At 46.2% G+C, this 21919-nt stretch overlaps 9 protein-coding genes across 9 annotated transcripts; 4 read left to right on the top strand and 5 right to left on the bottom strand.

Annotated features, from left to right (window-relative positions):
• Nucleotides 1-4053: 4053 nt before the first annotated feature.
• LHYA1_G002847 (putative cytosine deaminase) lies at nucleotides 4054-4790 on the top strand (the record flags this gene model as incomplete). The annotated part of the gene is made up of 3 exons (XM_031147821.1): nucleotides 4054-4290; nucleotides 4395-4491; nucleotides 4564-4790. 3 exons carry the CDS (start codon nucleotides 4054-4056, stop codon nucleotides 4788-4790), a joined length of 561 nt encoding a protein of 186 aa, XP_031007183.1.
• Nucleotides 4791-5194: 404 nt separating this feature from the next.
• On the top strand, nucleotides 5195-8041 carry AHT1 (Agmatine hydroxycinnamoyltransferase; the record flags this gene model as incomplete). The annotated part of the gene is made up of 2 exons (XM_031147822.1): nucleotides 5195-6773; nucleotides 7524-8041. 2 exons carry the CDS (start codon nucleotides 5195-5197, stop codon nucleotides 8039-8041), a joined length of 2097 nt encoding a protein of 698 aa, XP_031007180.1.
• Nucleotides 7607-8434, bottom strand: LHYA1_G002849 (uncharacterized protein; the record flags this gene model as incomplete). Its single annotated transcript, XM_031147823.1, has 1 exon — nucleotides 7607-8434. The coding sequence occupies one exon, from the start codon at nucleotides 8432-8434 to the stop codon at nucleotides 7607-7609; it is 828 nt and encodes a 275-aa protein (XP_031007181.1).
• Nucleotides 8435-9167: 733 nt separating this feature from the next.
• patI_7 (Cytochrome P450 monooxygenase) lies at nucleotides 9168-11179 on the top strand (the record flags this gene model as incomplete). Its single annotated transcript, XM_031147824.1, has 7 exons — nucleotides 9168-9376; nucleotides 9463-9747; nucleotides 9805-9964; nucleotides 10040-10506; nucleotides 10565-10599; nucleotides 10659-10877; nucleotides 10947-11179. 7 exons carry the CDS (start codon nucleotides 9168-9170, stop codon nucleotides 11177-11179), a joined length of 1608 nt encoding a protein of 535 aa, XP_031007221.1.
• Nucleotides 11180-11945: 766 nt separating this feature from the next.
• Nucleotides 11946-12831, bottom strand: LHYA1_G002851 (uncharacterized protein; the record flags this gene model as incomplete). The annotated part of the gene is made up of 3 exons (XM_031147825.1): nucleotides 11946-12078; nucleotides 12156-12643; nucleotides 12769-12831. 3 exons carry the CDS (start codon nucleotides 12829-12831, stop codon nucleotides 11946-11948), a joined length of 684 nt encoding a protein of 227 aa, XP_031007220.1.
• An 832-nt stretch (nucleotides 12832-13663) lies between these two features.
• fabG_11 (3-oxoacyl-[acyl-carrier-protein] reductase) lies at nucleotides 13664-14613 on the bottom strand (the record flags this gene model as incomplete). The annotated part of the gene is made up of 4 exons (XM_031147826.1): nucleotides 13664-13874; nucleotides 13933-14177; nucleotides 14243-14409; nucleotides 14472-14613. The coding sequence occupies 4 exons, from the start codon at nucleotides 14611-14613 to the stop codon at nucleotides 13664-13666; spliced, it is 765 nt and encodes a 254-aa protein (XP_031007223.1).
• Nucleotides 14614-15287: 674 nt separating this feature from the next.
• HGT1_0 (High-affinity glucose transporter) lies at nucleotides 15288-16985 on the bottom strand (the record flags this gene model as incomplete). Its single annotated transcript, XM_031147827.1, has 4 exons — nucleotides 15288-15382; nucleotides 15446-16635; nucleotides 16683-16825; nucleotides 16875-16985. The coding sequence occupies 4 exons, from the start codon at nucleotides 16983-16985 to the stop codon at nucleotides 15288-15290; spliced, it is 1539 nt and encodes a 512-aa protein (XP_031007222.1).
• A 722-nt stretch (nucleotides 16986-17707) lies between these two features.
• On the top strand, nucleotides 17708-19433 carry patI_4 (Cytochrome P450 monooxygenase; the record flags this gene model as incomplete). The annotated part of the gene is made up of 5 exons (XM_031147828.1): nucleotides 17708-17811; nucleotides 17860-18815; nucleotides 18866-18923; nucleotides 18973-19091; nucleotides 19147-19433. The coding sequence occupies 5 exons, from the start codon at nucleotides 17708-17710 to the stop codon at nucleotides 19431-19433; spliced, it is 1524 nt and encodes a 507-aa protein (XP_031007218.1).
• A 764-nt stretch (nucleotides 19434-20197) lies between these two features.
• On the bottom strand, nucleotides 20198-21066 carry fabG_7 (3-oxoacyl-[acyl-carrier-protein] reductase; the record flags this gene model as incomplete). The annotated part of the gene is made up of 2 exons (XM_031147829.1): nucleotides 20198-20746; nucleotides 20806-21066. 2 exons carry the CDS (start codon nucleotides 21064-21066, stop codon nucleotides 20198-20200), a joined length of 810 nt encoding a protein of 269 aa, XP_031007217.1.
• Between the last annotated feature and the right edge of the window lie 853 nt (nucleotides 21067-21919).

The raw sequence follows: 21919 nt of genomic DNA on the forward strand, positions 1-21919 counted from the left end.
TCGCGTTGGGACGGCTCGGGCGGGTAGCTGGTATTCAAGTTCTAGCTGACAGTATATACACCAAAACCAGTTCCCATAACATAAAAGGCATACCCCAGTCTCACAGCTACCCCTGCAAAACGTCATTGCCAAGACCCCTCCCCGCCATTCCATTCACGCCAGACCCCAGACAAACATACAACTACATACCACTTCTCTTCCCTACTCATACACAGACAATAACCTTCAAAAACACCGCCAAAATGATGGAAACTGCAACAGCAGCCGCAGCCGCCGTCAAAGGCCTCGTCCAAGCCACCCATCCCCTAAATGCGCAATGGCGCCGCATCGACGCCCCGCCGCTCCCCCGCTCCTCCCACAGTCTTTCCATAGTTGCCGGCCGTGCCTACATCTTCGGCGGCGAAGGTTCATCCTCAGGTGAACCAATCGATAACGATATGCACATCATAACCCTCCCATCCGGCTCCGTCTCTTCCTCCGACTACAAAGCCGTGTCTGCGAAACCCGAGCTTTCAGAAGACGAAGTACCGGGAAAGCGAGTCGGACATACGGCGGCTGTGATTGGAGAGCGGATTTTCGTGTTTGGGGGGAGGGGAGGTAGGGATATGAAGCCGCTGGAGGAATATGGGAGAGTCTGGATCTATGATACTAGATTGGATGTCTGGACATACCTCGATCCCGTTCCTGGGACGCCGTACCCGGAAGCGCGCTCGTATCACAGTAGTGTTGCGATTGAGAAGCCACAGCCAGCGAATATGAATAGTGTAAAAGTTGACCAGGCGACGGAAAGCCCGAGTGTGGGTGTGATTGCGGAGGGTGCCAAGACGGATGAGCAGAGGGGGGGATATGGGACGGTTTTTGTGCATGCGGGGTGTCCTGCTAGTACGAGGACCGACGAGCTCTGGGGATCTGATGTTAGTAGTCGGACGATCGGTGATCTTTGGGGCTTTGATGTTCGGAGTCGGACGTGGAAGGAATTCCTTACTGCGCCGGGGAAGCCGAGGGGTGGACGTCCATTGCTGTTTCGAAGCAGAGGATTTATCGATATGGCGGATTTAACGGGGCCGACGAAGAAGGTGGCGAGCTCGATTTCTTGGAATTGCAACTTGAGACGTTCAGTGACAGTAAGGGTGGTACTGGAGAGGTTGGGGTTACTGCGAAGGGAAGCTGGCAGACGTTGGATTTCAAAGCGGAGAATATGGTGTCCCCAGAAAATCGAAGTGTCGCGGGTATGGAAACGATTACTACCGGCATGGGAAGAGAATACTTGGTTCTTTTGCTTGGCGAAAGGGATCCAAGCACTGAAGGCCATGATGGAGCAGGGAAATACTGGGGAGATGTCTGGACATTTCAGTGCCCACCTCTAGGAATGACCGGCGCAAGCTTCAAGGACGCTACATGGCAAGCTCTAGGACGAGAAACAGGAGAAGGTCTTTGGAGTCCGGTGGCTGTTGCAGATGCTGAAGGAGTTGAGGGAGAAGATGTGCACAAGTTGGTTCCTGGGGAACGAGGGTGGTTCGCCAGTTCAAGTCTAGGAGACTTGGATGCGACCAGTGTGATTATATGGGGAGGTTTAAACGGAAAGAGTTCGACAGAAGCTACTGGCTGGATTCTGACTTTTGAATGAAGCATGAATCGGGTGGAATGGAAAAGTAAAGACAAAAGCCAAAATTCAATATCAGTTAATGTAAAAAACATATACATGTCCTTCAAAGCTCAACCTTAATACATCATCTGTATCTCCCTCCCAAAGTCATCACTCCCCAGCCAAATCTCCTCCCTCTTCCTCCTCCTCTCCTCCGCCCCCAACACAACCCGCCTCTCCCCCCCTAACGCCCAGCACCCCACCCAAGCCACCCCCACCGCAAGCACACAACAAACCACATCTGCCCCCCGCGCCGCTACCGCATTCCCGCACTCACGCTGCGGAAAACTATTCGCGTAGCTACTCACCTGACATGCCCAGGATTCGAAATCGAAACTCCCTTTGTCGTATAGTCCCCACACGCCCCGGTACGAGGCGTCGAAGGTAGAGGATTGAAAGCGGGTGATGAGGAGGTAGAGCGTCGTGAGGAGGGAGAGGAGGGCGTTGAGGAAGAGGGTGGAGATTAGGGGGTTGATGGGCGGGATTGGGTATGTCTGATTGTGTGTGTGGTTAGCCTTTTCTTCCGTTCCATGAAATTCTTACCGCGGATTAAAAATACTATATGTGCAGAGATGGATTTGAGAAAGGGGGTAGAGATACATAAATTATAACAATAGAATAGAATCATAGAAACTCATTCACAAGCGTTCCAACTACCCACCTTATCGCCATCCGGCCAAAACAGCACCGCGAATATCACGCACGTCGAGGAAACCACTATCGAAACACCACTTGACGCAAGCGCCCATTTCGCACTCGCCGTATTTAGATTCTGCGGCAGCACTTCCAAGACCGGATACGCCTGCCCGTCGGAATTAACAAGTCGAGATGAATCCGCGCTCGGCGTGGAAATGAACGCTAGGATCGACGAATACAACGTCGCTGTAAGTATCGAGGCTAGTAGAAGAAGGATAGAGCATATGAAGAGAGCCGCGCGTGGGCGCGGGGATGGAATTGTCATTGTTTGTTTGTTGATTGAGACAGAAGGTGAGGATTGTGGAGTAAAGGTTAGATAATGGTTCTGGTGGTCGGTCATATGTCTATGAAAGTCGATGATGGGTTCTAATAATAACCTTGAAGGATCACGACGCTAGGCTAGATTTACGAGATCTGGGACCCGCGCCCGCGCCCCTGGAAATTGTCCGCACGCATGTTGCAGGGTACCGAGGCAAGGGAGTTGATAGGCTCCTTTGTAATAAAATAAAATGAGTGAGATACTAAATGGCGAAAATCGAGGAATACTCATGAAAAGGTTTACTTTCAGGATAGAATGATATTATCAATTATCTATAAAAAATTCCTATCTAACATCTTAGCATGTTTTAGGAGGACACCTAATATATTGTTGAGTTTTAGAAGAATCTGGCTTTTATATATTTTGAGAGGGTATTTTTTAGTGTCTCACTTATTTTTTCGCTAAGGAAATAAGGTCGTTTTATCCAAGGCGCCTCATATTCCAACAGGGAATCCTAGCTGCGACTAGCGAACGGTTTGGAAGCCCTCTATTACGGTATATATCCTAGAAAGTTTCAATTTGAAACGGGTCCTAAGTAACATTGATCACGGAAATTATATAATCCTTAATCTTGTGCCTTATTCCGTCTATCGTAAAAGTAATTCGATCACTTTACAGGGTCCAAATGATACGCTTTATAAAGTGCATACCGTTTTTGCCTAACCAAGTGGTTAGGAATAGTACTTAAACTTACCAGATCATTTAATAATTACTATACATCCTCACTATAGAAAAAGCGGGGTTCGAATCATCTTTACGCCGTATGAAGTATGAAACGTCTAGCAACATAGCCTCATTTGATCCTGCGGGCGGTATAACCCTACTACGCTTAACATTTTATAACCTTTATCGTTGGTAAATCTTAAGCAGTCTACTTGGTAGGAAACAAGCTTCACCTGTGCACTTTCTAAAGCTCTCTATATCTCATCAAAAGACTTGCTATTAGTATTCCCACCTCTTCCCTTTTGTTTAAATATCCCTAACGATTTGTGATCATCGTCTTGCATCTGATTTCTGCAGGTTATTAATTGGATGATTCCAAACCTGTAACCAATGCAGTAGTATGCGATAATCACGTTATTTAAGCCTATCAATAAGAGTGGTAAACCTACTGACTGGAGGTATATCGGTAAGTCACAAGAAATAGAATTGGGTAATCATAGTTTCCAGATAGGGACGGGGAGGGGTTGAGATAGCAGCCCACTCTTGCTTCTCACAACCACCAAACCGTCGCGGAGTAACTGCAACGATCTCTCCATCCTTTAAATACCCCATGAAACCAAGAAAAAAACCAAAAGACAAAGAGATCGTTGCAGTACGTACTTACGCGCTTCCAATTAGCTTCCAATTGCTACCCCACTTCACCGATCAGAGCCCACTAACCATCCAGACAATGTCCGCAGAAGCAGCACTCACCTCCCAAACGGCCCAATCCCTCGTCCCCTCCCTCTTCCCCCCTCGCAGCATCCCCACCCAACCTCAAATCAACACTGCGATCGAAAAATGCCTCGAAATCCAGCGGCGCGCTGTATCGTTTGGGAAGAGGCCGTTCGCGGCGTTGTTGCTTGCGCCTGATCATGAGACGGTGCTGTTGATGCACCAGAGTGTTGATCAGGTTAATCATGCTGAGGTATGTGGATATAACCACCTTATCTAAGTGTTGTGGAAAAAGTGAAGTTGAGTGAGAGAGGCACGTAGAGATAGAGAGGTAGGCTGATGAAGCGGAACATGAAGAGCTCGTTGGCAAGACTAGCATACTGCCATTACCCCAAGGAGTATCTGTGGACATGCACGCTTGTCAGTACTTGGGAGCCTTGTGCTATGTGTTCTGGTACGTCTGCCTGCCTGGCTTTCTCTCCTTTCTCGCCTCTTTTATCTTGCTAACGCGTGAACGGGCCAAAAGCAACGATATACTGGGCGCATATTGGACGCGTGATCTACGCTGCATCTAACGAACAGCTTGCTGCCTTGACGGGACCGGGGAATAAGGAGAATTTCACAATGAAGTGGCATACGAGGGATATATTGTTGGAGCAGCAGAAGGATGTACAGGTCATTGGACCGGTGGAGGGGATGGATAAGGTGGTGGTTGAGGAGAGTGATGGGTATTGGAAGACTACTCGGCGGTAGGAAATTTTGACCAATTAGCGAACTTTGATATTCAATAAGAGAAACAGATAAAATGGTTTATAGCTATAAGAGCAAGAGGGTCGCGTCTTTATGGTTGATACTTGTTAGATAAAGAGGGTCTAGATTATGCTTAGTAATCATGGAGAGAGGAACTGGTAAAGGTCTAGTTGCATCTTATTAAGCTTAGCGCTCATCATGTCCTGCACCTCGTAATAATTTCGACTCATCTTGACTCAGCAATATATCCGAACCTTCTGCGACGTTGCGTCAAGGCAGGGATGAGCCGGGCGGTAAATATGTGTTGTGATATACATCAGAGCTCTCAAGTGAACAGCTGTATGTCAATTCCTCCAAGTCCTTTGCCGCTCCCGTTCTCAGATTGCTTCCCATTAAATTGATCCATTATGGTTGAAAACTCTACCTTTGACGTCCAAGTAATATCTTCGACCACCATATTCCCCGAATCAAAACAAAGAAGTCCTTCGACTATCCCCTTATCCATCATTGATTGTACTGTTTCATACTTTGCTCGTTGTGCTGCGATTTGGTTTTACGATCCCCCAAGCAGTCCAAAGGCCGGCCTATCATCGTCGCACCTTCAAGCCGCTCTTTCTAAAACGTTGAACTCCTATCCGCAATGGTGTGGGCGACTTTCCTATACTGCTCACAAAGCCAACGCTGGTCATAATGAGCGCTATCGAAGAGTTCATCTGACTTTCGATGCTCCAACAGATCTTGGGATTCCGTTCGTCACTGCAACATCCCCTAAGATTCTCTCGGATTTTCTCCCTGATACGGCATCTCGGAGGTCTGGCAAAAAGGCTTGGGATGGCTTCGAACTGCCCACCGATGGACTCTACCCCTCAGTCCCGTTATCTTTGAACAACGACCGCACCCCTCCAGATGCACCAAATGTTGTAGTCCAATTGACTACATTTGCATGCGGCAGTACTGCCCTCGCCATCGCCATTACGCATAGTTTAGCAGATGCGCAAACTCTTTCGCAATTCTCAAAAGACTTTTCAATGGTCTCACGTGCGATCCTCAATTCGGAACCTTTGCCAAACCTTTCACCGATCTTTGATCCCCAGCGGTTAGATGCCTTCGCAGCAGGAGATATCGACGCTGAAACTCCCGATCCAGCTCTCCTTGAAAAGGCTCGAAAACTTCCATGTCATAGATATGATAACTACATCCACGTCCCTAATCAACCATGGCCGGTTCATAATCCGCCAGGTTTTGACACAGTATCTCATTTCCCCTTGAGTCCCACGGATCCACTTCCCTGGGATGAATACGATGCTAAGGCACCTGTCTCCCACCGGGTTCTGCATTTCTCAGCCTCTGAAATCCAACACATTTTTACCCAAGCTACATCTTCCCAAGAGGCAGCTAAAATTTCCAAGCTAGACGCACTGCTCGCACATGTCTGGACACGCATCAACGCGGCCAGGAACCTCGAACCGGGCACAACAACATACCTAGATATGACCTTTGGTCTCCGCCCCCGCATCATTCCTTCACTGCCCAACAACTTTATCGGGAGCCCCATCATGAACGCAGCAATCCCTACCACCATTCCCACCTCATCAATGCCGCCATCTCTACCAGCGGTAGCAAGTACGATCCGCAATACTCTGAAAGAATTCACACCCGAAAAGATAGCAGCTCAACTCCACGATCTAGCTTTCGAGGTCTCTCCCCAGCGAATCTGGCGCTGTTTCCTAGGTAAAAGGCATATCATACTCACCACCTGGCTATACCTCGGTTTGGACGAGGTTGATTTTGTGGGTGAGAAGGGAGGGAAAGTGAGGTATGTATGGCCGATTATGCCCGCGATAGATGGATTGGTGGATGTGTTGGAGACAGTGGGTGAAAAGGGAGATAAAGGCGGGCATTGGAGTCGGAATGGTGTTGATGTTAGCGTGTATCTGGAGGAAGGCGCAATGAAGAGGCTGCTGAAGGATGAGCGGCTGTGGGGTGGTGTTTAACAGCTTTTAGCACTTTATTCCTGACAGTGTTCTCACACCAAAACCTTGCCACTTCACTCCATTCCATGAAGTTGATATCTCACTCGAGGTATACCATGTCATGAGTTCTTTAGATATTCGCCCCGTTCGATATCGCGTATACTATAGAGGCAGTGAGCGTAATGTTTTTTTAACCCTGGAATGGAATTGGTAATTTACAGTACTTAAAATCCAAAAGCGGGTTTCCAACCATAGAGGGCTAATTATACGCTAGGCTAGACTAACTTGGGAATGCCTTCACACCCTGAATATCTATGCTATTATTCCAAAAATGCTAAAATCGGTCGATTTAAGTGACTTTGTCTAGGGGTGCTACGCATTAAATATGGATGTGGCTGCAGACGGGCTGCATTGCTGACTAAGCAATTGTGCAGCAGTCATTTGACTTGATTAGCCGATCTACGGTTAACCATAGGTAAGTTTTATTAATGGTTAGAAACAGTAATCCACCCAGATGAAGGTTAGCCAGGTGATTGCCAAAAAACGGTCATATAAGTGTCATTTTAACGTTAAAAGTTCACGCCAAAGTCCGGGGTAGATCGCTACAAAGTGGGAGCAGGGCGGTATGAATTAGGCGATCCAATCAGAGAATTTACGGAAGGTAAAACTGCTTTTATAATTATTAGGTAAGAATATATTTCTCAAGCCAAGTTATCCACTCCACACAGCTCAACCCCGTTGTCAAATCCTTTTTATCTACCAGCTAATCCCATCCCGTCTCCTCCCATCTCCTTTCTCCTCCCCGGAAAGCGCGACCACCTCTGTGAGATCACCCTTTCCTCCAAGCTAAATGTCCTTCCCGGGGGCAACCTCGGGATCTCCCTTTGGCAGGCGGTTCGGGAACATGTCCACAATCTGCTCGCCGCCTTCAGGCTCCGAATGGATGGCCCGAAGCAAGAAGACAGCGTCAATTATCAGCTGCCCACAGAAGGAGATACCGAGGAACCAGAAACTAAGAGCGCCGTTGTACGCAGCGGGACCAAACTTAGTAAAGTGGATACCGGTCGAGGCAGTCCAGAAGAAAGGGATGATCATGTTGAATATAGCCAGTTCCTTGGGGAACAAGGGCTTGGACCGCTGGTCGATGACGATGGCGTAGGAAAAGCAGAAGTTCTGCACCATGAATGTTTGCCATGGCATCAGCGTACAGATCCAAAAGAAGTCGTTGAGCGTCTGCGTGATCTCGGGGTTGCGTTCGGGCCGGTACGATGTCGTGGCTAGGATGATGGCGGGGAGCACAAAAGTCCACAGGCCGGCCGCTGCGGCACTTAGCTGGAGCTGCTGCACGACATAGTGCAGATTCGGCACGCGCCGCATCTGGCTGGAGATGGCGGCACAGAAGGGCATGTAGAAAAGTCCCGAGAGGGCGATCATCGAGGCGCCAATGCGCACTCGGTGTGTGTGATGCTGGTAATGCTCGGCTGTCTTTTCGGCCGTCCACCACGGCTTTATAGGGGGTAGGAAGTCGGCAGCGGCGAATCCCAGAAAAAAGAGCAGGGACGAGAATATGCCACTGGCGGCGCAGTAGTACTGGAAAGCATGGGGAGTCATGAAGCGGGACTGCGCAATGGAGACCCACATGTTCTTCACGGCGGCAGGACGATGTAGCGACATGATGGGGTAATGATGGGGATGATGAGGCTAGTGATGATAGGCTAGGTTTGGATTTGATACCTAGGTACCTTCCAGTAGGCTTCGTGGGATTGGTATTGATGTTGGTGTCACCAGCACTAGGGTAACTTGGTGTTGGGGTAGTGGTTGGTTGTGAGGTTGATTATACTCCGTAATAATGGGGGCGTAAGACGGGAGACTACTATAGCCTGTGAGATAGGCGACACAGAAAATTTCCTTACTGACAGAGCAGCGAGGAACGCCAGCTTATACTGAGATACTGACTAGATGCACCCCTTCTTATCATAGAGATACGAGTCTTTTTGGCCTATCAATTCATCGGACAGATTGACGGCATGTTTCGTGCCTCTTGAATCCCTGCGGGTCTTCCCCATATCCTTCATTAAGTTATTGATGCCGGACTATTCTTTCCACTAGTTATGGACCAATTTCCATGCCACACACATGAAGCGCCTCCTCACTATGGAACGGCATTTTGGTTAGGTGAAAATTGGTCCATCATCGGTACTGTAAAAGAGATCTACCTACGAGTACCAGATAGTCCGTCCATCATCCATCCGATGATTGACGAAGAGGACAGGCTGATTTAAGAGGTCACGGCGCCCGCAATATGGATTACGAAGTAGGTAGATGTATGAACGTTAGTGAGCAGGCACCCTGATACCATTTACGGAGTAACGAATTTCACGCGTACTCAATTTCACCTGCATCCAAGATGGCCTCATTTCCATCCTTGCTACCATCCTCGTTTTCGTCTACACCCCTGTACATGTATTTGTTGTACGGCTCCCTGTCCCTACTAGCTATAGCGGTCTATAAGGCGCATTCGATTGGAAAACGCGATCCTCGCATGCCGCCAGGACCTCCCACGGTCCCGCTACTTGGAAATGCGCTCCAGATACCCAAGACAGGGCTCGGCAAAAAGTACGTACAAAGCAAAAAGCTTCAGGAAAAGACATCTGAAGTCTCACGACTCATAGCCATGCATCGTATAACTAACATTTGCCTAGATTTCGCAGCTGGGCTGACCAGTATGGGTCGGTCTTCTCGCTCACCATTGGACCCCGGAATATCGTCGTGGTGTGCGATCGCAAAGCCGCGAATGCCATGCTGGACAAGAAGGGCAGCAAATATTCCGACCGTCCCTTTACCTACGTGACCGACTACATTACCCATGGAGACCGGCTGACGATGGAGAACGCGACGCCGGCGTGGAGAGAGAGGCGTGCCATTGTCTCGCGAAATCTCAGCCCGAAAGTTCTGGATGAAAAGCATTTTGTAATCCAGGAAGCCGAGTGGGTACCCCGTCCTGATCTATCTATTCGCTACATGAGATACTGACCGAGATGAAGAGCTGTGCTTTTCATGAACAACGTGCTGCGGCGTCCGGAGCGCATGTTTGATTTAGCAAGACTTTACACGGCTTCGGTTGCTAGTACCCTGATATGGGGCCAACGAACAAAAGACCTTGATTCTTTCTGGTATAAGGAGTTCTATGAACTTATGGATTTGGTGCGTAGTAACAATTATTATCAGTTGCTGTTGGCACACCTCGGGAACATTGAGCTAATACTGTAGCAAATATAGTGGGTGACAATTGAGGAGGCAGGAGCGAATCCCCCAATGGACGAATTTCCTATTTTGAAATGGATCCCGGGGGCCGCTTGGAAGAAGCGAGCCGACAAATGCAGTGAGATGCAAAACACCATGTGGACCACAGCAAGAGCCATCATCGATAAGAGAAGAGCGCGTGGTGATAAGAGAGATTGCTTTATTGATACGAAACTGGATGAGTATGAGGCTAAGGGATTCCCCATGTCCCAGCACGCTTTCAATAACCTGTTTGGAGTCCTCTTGGAAGCCGGAGCCGACACAACTGCCAATCAGATCTTGACCATCATCTTAGCCCTTGCGAAAAACCCAGAGATACAAAAGCGGGCACGGAAGGAAATCGATGCCGTGTGCGGTACCGATAGAGCCCCACTATTCTCGGATTTTAAAGAGCTGCCATACGTTAATTGCATCGTAAAGGAAGGCATGAGATGGCGACCAACGTACGTTATGACTACATGATGGTGTGTATTCGAAGAACTAGTGCTAATGTTTCAAAAGTGCTTCTGCAGGCCTACCTCATCTGTGCACCCAAGGTCTGATTGATCCCTTCGCCGCAGCATGTGAAACGCAAGCTAATGAAAATTTTCAACAGATGATGAATACGAGGGTATGCTGATTCCTAAGGGTACAACTGTTTTCCTCGGCGCGTGGGCCATCCACCATGACGAAGAACTATATCCCAATCCCGAAGAGTTCAACCCGGATCGCTTCTTAAACCACCCTAAACTTGCTCACGAATATTCTGTCGGTGACTTTGAAAAACGAGATGAGTACCCCACCTTCAAAATCTTCCCTGACTCTAAGCTAACAAGTAGGCGATAATTACACCACTATGGTTATGGCACTGGACGTCGAATTTGTCCCGGAATGCACCTTGCAGAACGGAATATGTGGCGTATTGCCGCCAAGCTTTTGTGGGCATTCGATATCTCGGAGCCTATTGATCCTAAGACAGGGAAAGTGACTTCTTTGGATGTGAACGCCTACAATTCCGCAGTCTTGTTATGTCCACTGCCTTTCAACGTCGACGTGGTGCCAAGGAGCAAAGCGCATCTTGCCTGCATTGAGCGAGAATTAGAAAGTGCTGAGACTTATATGGCACAGTGGGAGTGAATATAGCCAAGAAGCTTTATTTGTATGGAGAGATAAATTATAAAATCATACTTCTGTTTCCGTCTACTTATTACTTAGCTTAACGTTCTTTTTTGGCATTAATTCATGACATGAAACAGACTGATCTCAGACTTTTCTCATGCCCAGGGAAGGTCGTGTCTATATAAAGCTACTACGCTAAGCCACGTGGCAGTTATCTTCGAAGTCGAACGAACAAGATTCTGGGTAATCTTCCTCGGTAGAGCACCCGAACTTAATCCAGTATGCCTCCGAGGCATAAGGCTCAATTCTTATAGAGGTAATACTCGCTTTTTGTAAAGTCTGACTATCCCACTATAAATCCACTACTTAACATAGATATGTAGAATCCTATACGTCTAACTAGCCCTTTACCCTAGCAGAGATCCTGGAATCCATGGGTTTCAAAGTGAGAGTTCGACAGTAAGCTTGAGCTCTTTAGAGCCCTGTTTTAATCAGATCTAAGCTCTTCAAGTGGCGCAGAGCATAGAAATATGGAAGAAAAACAGTGGGACAGCGAGACTTGAAATAATGCGAGTATATAGTATTGGTTGAATTACTTACAAAGGAATATATTTTCACTTCTTTAGTAATACAAAATCAAATAAGCATCACTTGAAGCAAGGAATACTAGACTTCTATACAAATATGCAGCACCCATAATGTGGTGAAAACCTTGGATTCATAGACAGTCAATTTTCAGAGCAGAATATTAACAACTTTCTGCATCTCCGCAAAACTATCAGTTTCAAGGTTTAATCACCAGATGCCCAGCCCAAGATTGTGCTTGACGCAGCACAAGTTCTGTAGTAAGCGGTTTAAGATCCTCAAGGAGCTTTGGAAGCGGGCCGGATGATTGAAAAGCTTTGAAGTCTTCTGTGCTTTTAGTTCTAGCAGCAACTCCCAAGTCAGCTTCACGGAATGCTGAAAGATAGTTCTCCAAATCAGTGTCACATACCGTAACCATAATGTCGCCATCGTAGGAACTCTCACTTCTTTGAGGATGAGGGCACTCTGTATCGGTCCAGTCGGGCCTTGAGTTTCTTTCAACCCGTCCGCAAACGCGACCAATTTCTGCAGCACTTCATCACGGTCTTCCGGCTTGGAATAGAATTGAAACGCAGCCTGATGACTCGTCTTCGAATCTTTCTCTGGGTCATCCGCACGCTTCACCCAGCCACCCGCTTCATCATAATGATGCAAATCATAATCCGGACTATCCAGTCCCTGCTGCGTGGCCAGAAGCTCATCCCTATCAATCAATTTGTTCTGTGCCTTGAAAACATCCGTCTCGAAATGGCCCATGAAGAATCCGACTGGGTGCGTGTATCCCTCTAACCCCATAATCGTGTCCTCGTCACCGTCGAGAGAGTAGCCCCAGTAATAGGAATCTCCCATTTTCTCGGAAGCGGATACATCGACGAGACTCGCGATGCGTTCCCTCCACTGTTGTTGTTAAAGTTAGTTTTGGCAATAAAGGAACTCTTCTGCGGCATTTGAAGTTCAAGTTGGCAAATCCAGAATTTAGACAAGTCTTAGCCTCATAAGCTAGTGTAATAGATGCAACTTACAATAGGAAGCGCCCCCTTCCTCGACGTAACACGTGCCACAACATAGAATTTTGGACAACTCATCTCTACGGTAGATGTTCGATTTTATCGGGCGGTAATAGGGTGGAAATACGATCAGCTTTTTCAATGGATTTCTCAGACGAGTCCCTTTTCCTCCATATATAACAAGTGGAATTTATGTCGGACCAACCAACCTGGATTTATCTCGCGTCGGTAGAATTTCATCAGTTGGAACAGCGTTTACTATGCTCGCTAACCAGTACACGTTGATTGTTCTGTCTCATCCGCTGTTCTCGGGAGAATTCTATAGACTACCTACAGGTTCCTGACATGAATGCTAATCATCCGATATCGAGGCTGTTTGCTGTTGGTACGGATCATTTGCGGACTGTTTACCACCCGGCGCTACCCCGCATTTGATATTGTCAAGCGAGAAAACCCCTGAACTAGAGCTTCGGCTACGTACCAGTCTCGGGCCGCATTAGCCAATTCCTTGTATACAGGTACACATGACTTGTGACTTTTGGACTACAGGATTTACCAAGCCAACTCGACTAAGCAGACGACTAGTCATAGCTTCTCATTTGGCAAATATACCCATTGATTTTTACCTGTAGATACTTCGAGAAGTTTAGGAATGAGTCTAGGATCAAGATCAGGAAATTAAACTTCTATTCTAAGGCTTTTCATTTTTCTAAGCCTTAGAATAGATTCTATTCAGCTTTGATCTTCTTACATCAGGTTCTTGGAAGTTTGAATCTAATGTATCTAACGTTCAAAATGCAATCAACAGTCTAGCTTGCTTGATCTTCTCATCTCTCTCCTTAATTTCCTACTATTTGGCTCTCAACAAGCACTATATCCGCCATCAACTGTCCAATGGGCTTTGGCAAAGTTAGATTCTCAAAAATCCAATAGTTCTCATATTAGCATGTGACATACCTCCAGTAACAAAGGAAGCATCATCACTAAGCAAGAAACACAACACTTTAGCAACCTCAGCGGGTTTGCCCATGCGACCGAGACACGTCGCTTCGCTAGTTACGTCTGCATCGAACCCTCCCGAGCTAGCACGTTCTCGGAGAAGGGGAGTATCAATCGGCCCTCTAAATCACAATTTCGTCAATAACTTCAAGCTCCAATCCTGACTTCGTTTGCACTCACGGGAGTAGGGCATTAATCCGGATGCCCTCTTTACCAAACTCTCCTGCGGCGGAAGCGCTTAACCCAATTACCCCGAACTTGCTCGTCGAGTAGGCCGCACTATATGGGAAACCTCGTAGGCCAGAAGTGCTAGAGACATTTACAATGGCCCCACCGGGGCGCGGAAGATGAGGTAGCTGCGCTCTCATACTATGCATGATTCCATTGAGGTTGATACTTATCGTTCTGTCCCACTCTTCTTTTTTCTATTGCTCCAAGGGTGAGTCACTAACCGCGCCTTCAATCTACTCAAAGGAAGAGCTCGACTTACAATTGTTTGACACGTTGTGTCCCCATCCCCTGCAGCAATGCCTGCTACATTGGCTGCGCCATCCAGACGCCCGAATACACTGACTGTGTCTGCGATCCATCTGTCCACTTGATCTGGATTGCTCACATCCACGCGAGTGCATTCTATTTGCACCTCGGAAGCCTCGCCTGAAATCATCAGCACGATTCAAAAGCATGCCATCTTTTTAACTAAAGCCATAGATTCATACATAACTTCTTCGTCTTTCCCAAACCTTCTAGATTCACATCGCTGATAGCAATACCGCGAGCACCTAATTCAGCCAGCCTCAAAACAACAGCTTGACCAATTCCAGACGCGGCGCCCGTTACAGAGTATATTCTGCCTTTCATATTTAACGAGAAAAGAAGGATCTGGAAGGGATGCGGAAGGATGTAGAGGTGGTATTATTGGATTGTTCTTAATTTTGAGAAGAACAAGGTATAAGCTGTATGAAACGAATTTCTTGATGAGGAGTAAACTTGCTAAGAATAGTAAGCAAAGGCTTTCCATTGTCAGCCCCTGGGATGGACCTTAACTTTACGTACGGCTCTCGGCATTGAAATAACCCGTAATGCAGATATCGGACTATTTTCGGATGGTCCCTTCTTTCAGCCTCGCGGAATTAAAGGGATCTACCCACTACTGTATTGGCTATCTCGTGACATTTGACTTTAAATGAAAATGGACACTGCAGGTTTGGGAGTATGGATCTTTGTGTGGTGATACAGAGCGTGTAAAACCATTGAAATCTGCGAGCACACTCATGGTTTGTCTCTGTGAGAACTTCGTTTAGTAATGGGGCATAATTCACAACGTGAAAACCTTGATAATTGATTTTTGTGGACATCGACTTAAGAGCTAATATCCTTTCTTGATATAACTTGCGCTGGATCTCACATATATGACATCTTGACAGAAGTAAACGTATTCAGGAGAGCTACATACATATTTTACTTAGATATTGACCTTGTAAACAACGAGCTGCTACAACTATGTTTCATAAGACAAGCTTCGTGCTTCCCCCTTATACTGCTTCTTCGGGCTTCGATTTGAAATCTTCATCAGATCGAGATTCATCGATTGCTACCACAACCTTGTCACCGAACTTCATATTTATATCTATCATTATGTGATTAGACCTCGCCTGGGATGTGAAATGGGATTTCTGATGGGTCTTCTTACCTTCAAGAGTTAATCCTTTAGTCTCAGGGAATGTTAGGACTATGAGAAGTGTACAAACAGCCGTCATGCAAATGAACACGAGATAGTACTTCCACCCGATAGTATCGAAGGCTAGGGCTGCAGGACTGTTATAGGCGATGCCGAAGAGGAAATACGATCCAAGACCAAATGTCACACCTTTGCTCCTCAAATGATTTGGCCATATCTCCGCATTGTAAATGTAAACCACACCGTCAACTGAAAAGCTGTAGAAGACAATGAAGATGAAGTAGAAGGCCACGCTAGCATTTATGCCAGCCTTATTGTCAGAGTTGAGGTAGGTCTTTTGTAGGGCACATTGGATGGACAAGGCTATCATTAGCAGGACTCCACCAATACCAAGCAGCTTCACGCGTCCCACGCGGTCCACAATCATAGCATTTGTAGAGGCACCTATGCATGCGACTGTCACCCAGACAATGGAAAGGCCAAGTTGCAGGGTAGCGTCGAAGTTCAGGGCAGCAAATAGGATCGGCATAAGGTTGAAGATGACCAACAAGCCGCTAGACTGTACCATTGCAAAGACCAAGATAGAGCAATAAGCTCGTTTCCGAAGATGTGCGTTGCTGAGGATGTACCAATAACTGTGAGGGAGATCTTTTTCAGCTTCAACTTGTGCCACAATCTGGACCATCTCTGCACGAGCCAGACTTGAAGATGGATCGGACTTGGTTCGATGAAGTCGTTCCATGATAGCTGAGGCTTCTTCAACTCTTCCCTGTTCCACGAACCATCTGGGGGATTCGGGAATGAAAATGATCGAGACAGCGCAAACAATAGAAAAAAAGGACAGCATGATGAACTGGAGACGCCATTGGATGTCCGATTTGACAAAGTTGAACCCCAAGGCGGCAATCGAACACACAATGTATCCGACGACCAACCATGCTGCATGCATTCCCACCAGAAGACCACGGGTATGGGCCGGCGCAATCTCACTCATGTAAACCGGTGTATTGGACATGATCAACCCTCCTGCAATGCCTGCGATGCCACGGGATGCAATAAACATGCCCGGATTTACACTTGAAGCACTGAGAATGCCCGATATCATCATTAAAATGGCGGCTACTTCTGCACAAACGCGACGACCGAACTTCGTGGAGATATAACTTTGTAGTATGGTACCCAAGAATCCCCCACCAAAGAATCTGTCTTTTCTTAGATAAGTAAGCATAAGTGTTGGACGGTATCCTACATTGCATTGATCCCATCAATGATTGAATTGGCATTTGATCCACTTAGGAATTTCTTAATGAATGTTTCTTGGGCAAAACATCCCGCCGCAGAATTGTTCCCATATCCAAAAAGGAAGCTTGATATTGCAGAGACAAGGATAATCTGGGGGGAAAGTCAGACCATGTCGGGTCTCGGGACTTTAAAACCATACCATAAAATTGAGAAGACTGGGGAATCTGGAGTAGCGGGGAATTGCTGGAGCATCGTCATGCACAGTATCCTCAACCATCTGGGCTTCAGCCCCTACTTCGGGAACTTTCATATTTTTAATTAATTAAACTGTCTGTTGATGATCGTGAGTAAGTGATGATTATAAGTAAGACAATAATAATTTGGTTTAAAAAACAGCTTCATTTGCTGGTCTTTATACCTCCAGCGAAGCGGGCACAACGACAATTGGGTGGCTAGGCTGAGACTCAAAATTGATACTACTCCGGAGTAAGAGCGAATAGTTACCGATCTATTTTAAGAGCTTATTTAACGTTTAGATGCTTTATTCTTACTTGTCTATAATTGAGTCTAGACTGCTATAAAATGCTTTTCCTCAACAAAAAGTAAATTTCTTATATTTTGCTTTGTTTATTGTTCATGCCAAGTCATCAAGTGAACCTACCTACTTTTCTCAATGACCTTGGTATGAATTATCCAGTAGGGTATTGCAGCAAAAGTTCACAGATTCTGAGCATCTCGGAAGAATTGTGTTTTTCGGACACTTTGGCCGCCAAGACATATTCGTCCTTTTTGCACCCCAACCGTCTCGGACAAATTACATATTATTTGTAGGTACCTTATTTGTTCCGTGGGAGAGAGAAATTTCCGCATAAGCTGGGAGCTGCTAATGTCATGCAATTCTTCCTCGTTCACTTCTTTTAAATGTCGAATTAATCGGCACACAGGTCGATATTATTCTTCACTTACACAACATTCAAGATGTCTATTCCTGTGACTGCCCTATGCGTTGGGGTGGCAATCTTGCTCTACAAAATGAGCCAGATGGGAAAGCGACGGCCTGGTATGCCTCCAGGGCCTCCCACTATACCCTTTTTGGGAAACGCACTACAAATACCGGCTGTAGGCTTCTACAAAAAGTAAGTATGAGAACTATTTGAAAGGAAAATGTTTTAACGTGCGAGTAGGATGAAAGAATGGTCTGGGGTATATGGAAAGATATACTCACTGACTATTGGCTCTACGAATATCATTGTTCTGTGCGATCGGAAAGCTGTCCGGGATTTAATTGATAAAAAGTCGGCAATCTATTCGGACAGGCCTGCCGACTACGTTGGTTCATTACTTACCGGAGGTGACCACACTCTTATCGATGACTATAATGGCATATGGCGAGAGAAGCGGAAGCAAATGGCTCTGCATTTTTCCCCGAAAAAGTGCGACGAGAAGCATTCTATCATCCAAGAGGCAGAGGCAAAATGCTTGTTGTTGGGCTTTCTTGAAGATCCAGAACACTTCTTAGACCATGTTAAACGTACCACTGCATCCATTGCCAGCATTATCACCTACGGGAGACGCGCTCCCACCATTGACCATCAGTATGCGACGCAAGTATTCGACATCATGCAAGAATGGACCTCTGCCATGGGACCCGGAGCAAACCCTCCAGTGGACGTTTTCACTTGGTTAAAGCTGTGGCCAACCTTCCTTGCACCATGGAAGCAACGAGCTTACAGAGTCAATGCGAAGATGGATGAGACGTGGAGCCGGACTCTGAATGATGTGCGGAAGAGACGTGCGAATGGGGATACGCGTGATTGTATGGCAGACTCAATACTAGACGAGGTCGAGAAGAATCCTGATTACATTCTGGGCGAACATTCGATTCAAAATCTGCTCGGCGAGATGATTGAAGGCGGCGCAGATACAACAACTGCACAGCTCTCGACGTTTCTCGTGGCAATGGTGACCTATCCCCGTGTGATGGAAAAAGCGCAAGCCATGATCGACGAAAAGATTGGCTCTGATCGTTCACCGACTTGGAAAGACTTTGACAGTCTTCCATACATTAATGCCATAGTGAAGGAAGGATTGAGATGGAGACCTGTTACTAGTGTCGGGTTTGCACACAAGATCCGAGAAGGTATGTTGCTTGTATTATATCTGCATGTAAAAGAGACTTACAATAAATAGATGACACTTACGAAGGCATGCTTATCCCCAAAGACTCAACAGTCTTTGTTGCTGTTTGGTAAGTTTGAATTCGATATGAAAACTGGCCACACTGCTAAAGAACATAGGGCGCTGAACCATGAAAGTGACCATTTTGCAAATGAGGATCAGTATTGGCCAGAGCGTTATGATGGATTTTCTGAGCTAGCCAATTCTTACTCTGGAAGCGGAGATTATGAAGGAAGAGGTAAGGCGTTTGCCAGATTCAGTTATATTCCAAGAAAATTGCTAAATGCTTTTAGATCACTACACCTACGGCGCCGGTCGTCGAATTTGCCCAGGTATCCATCTCGCAGAGCGTAACCAATGGCGTTCTATCGCCAAGATTCTCTGGGGTTTCAAAATTTCTAGAGCGATAGATCCAGTCACAGGACAAGAGATTCCCATTGACGTTAATGCATATAAAGAAGGCTTAGCACAAGCACCATTGCCATTCAAAGTCCGCATAGAGCCCCGGAGCGCGGCTCACGCCAATACCATTCGTCGCGAATGGAAAGAGGCAAAGAATATTTTGGACAAATATGACTGAACATATTTGCATCGCTTTAGAAAGAAATATGGAGTACAGCGGAACATTTCTCGATTATTGTATCTGGTTGCCGTAGAATGAACTTCATGGTTCTCTAAAATTAAATGACTTGTATACCAAAGAACGAAATCTCCTCGGAAACCTGAGTTTGACAAGTTGTTCGTATAACGTAGAAACTACCCCATGTATCCAGCTTTGGTAATGGTTAGGGGCAACTAGCTTCGCAAGAAATCGATTCTTTGGCAGATAAGACCTCGATAGTTCACCAAATTCCCCCTACATAGTGAGTATGAAGATTACATTCTTCCAAGGTGGGCTCAGTTTTGAGGAATATGTCTAATGTAGGTTGTGCTCATGAAAAAGGTAATGAAATTTGGAAGAGGAATCAAGAAATAGATATACCTATATGATTTTAAAGACAAAATGGTATATATTTTAATTTCATTACATAAATATATGAGGAATTATCTACCTCTTTGAACGTAGAATTATACTATAACTTTCCAATACCCAGACAGGTACAAAATTCGTGAACAGATAAAGAATTCGACCCGATGTGCTTGGTGTACAACCTCGACCTACTCCTCTTTAGCTATTTTGAAAGTTGAATATTGACTTTTCTCGGAACTTTACCATGTCCATAAAGTTTAGGCAAATAAATTGTATGCACGTGCACATGGGTTTCGGGGTGAAATTCTGAACCCATCTTTATTTCGCGTTCTGTGTAGAAAAACCCGTATTTACAAGGTTGCGCCGAGCTATTATCACGGCGGAACCCCCAAGGTCATGCCTCCGTCCACAGCCAATACCTGTCCCGTCATCCACTGAGACGGTGGAAGACAGAGGAATAAAACAACGCCGGCGATATCACCAGCGGTTCCAATTCTCGGCCAAGGCGTTGACCTTTCCATCAAAGCAAATATGTCCTTGTTTTCAATATTCTGTCGCGCCATACCGGTAGCCACTACGCCAGGAGATACACAGTTGATGTTAATGGAATCCTTTGCGTGATCCATCGCCCCAGCTCGCGTCATATGGTTGACTGATGCTTTAGTCGCTGAATACGCCACCTCTCCCGGGAAAGCGATACCAGCGGCACAAGACGAAATATTCACAATTCGTCCTCGACTGCCCCAGGCTGGATCTACCTCTTGCTTCAGAAATTGGCGGATTGCTAGGCGCGAGATCCTAGCTGTCCCGAGGGTGTTGACCGCTGCCATCTTTCCCCAAAGTACGTCGTCCTCGTCTACGAAGTCACGGAATGGTTCCCAATACCCAGCACAATTCACAACGATATCAACACGTCCAAATTTCTATAATTTTTATCAGCAATCTATCTTCTGGCTTGCTGAAAGGGGTTTTTTCTTATTACTGATATCGCGGTACTAAAGGCACTTTCACACTGACCAGCGTCTGAGATGTCGACCCTCTGGAAAATCGCCTCGCCACCATTCTTGATAACTAGGTCGGCTGTAGCTATTTCCCTGTCGGTTTCATATCCAGAAGGATTCGCCTCTGCTCTCAAGTCGCAGCTAACGATTTTGGCACCATTTTCTGCGAGGGCGAGACAAATGGCACGGCCCATCCCGGAGGACGCACCAGTTACCAGGGCCACCTTATTTTTCAGTGACATGATGACGAAAATGTTAGAGCTGAATGTGGTAAGGGGGAAAACACAGTTTGGATATGTCTTGCTTATACTCTTACTTTGGATTTATTTAAAAGAACTTACCCGGTCCGTTAGCGTTGGTAAGGAGAAATACTATAGCACGGACTGATTTCGGAGGATCTGTGCGGGGTCATAAAACTGGGGTCTATCCGGGGTTAACACTGTAAAATGACTGCTACATGACCATAAATTTTGCTAATCAACCTTGGTAGACCTTGGTCTGGGTAGAACACGGACCGGGATAAAATCTGGATTAAAAGCAGTTGTAAGACAGGTTTTAAACCGTTTAATAGTCATTTTAAGCTAGCCTAGCGCTAGGTTTACCCTCCTCAGCATTATTCCCGCCCTCTAAGTCTTTATGATCTTATTTCAAGAATGTTAAAATCGGTCTTTTAATGTGACTGTGATTAAGTCACATTATTAGGGGGTAAAGCCTACCTTGCAAAGGTTTTGGCCCAAAGCTGACAAATCATATACGGAGTATATCTTACATCTTTTCATTATTAATACCAAACATGGCGCTATAATAAATCTTTCTAGTCCGAATATATAGCGACAGCATCTTGTCCGAAAATGCAGCGTAATATAACCGCTTTTGCTAGGATGCATGATTCTTGAAATACGGAAGATAATACTTTGAATTTATTAATTCGCTCTGAGCTGTTCTTTTAAGCTTTAGGGTCTTCCTAAATAAGGATAGTCCCGGAGGAATAAGTTGTCCTAGTCTCCCCAGAGAATCAAGCCTTCGCTTGATAATCCTAGTAATATTATAGTAAGAAGCTATCCCCAGACTTCCAAGTGTATGAACATCTGTGAC

Source organism: Lachnellula hyalina (assembly GCF_007821495.1).
Source record: "Lachnellula hyalina strain CBS 185.66 chromosome Unknown contig00031, whole genome shotgun sequence".
In the NCBI taxonomy this organism is placed as follows: domain Eukaryota; kingdom Fungi; phylum Ascomycota; class Leotiomycetes; order Helotiales; family Lachnaceae; genus Lachnellula; species Lachnellula hyalina.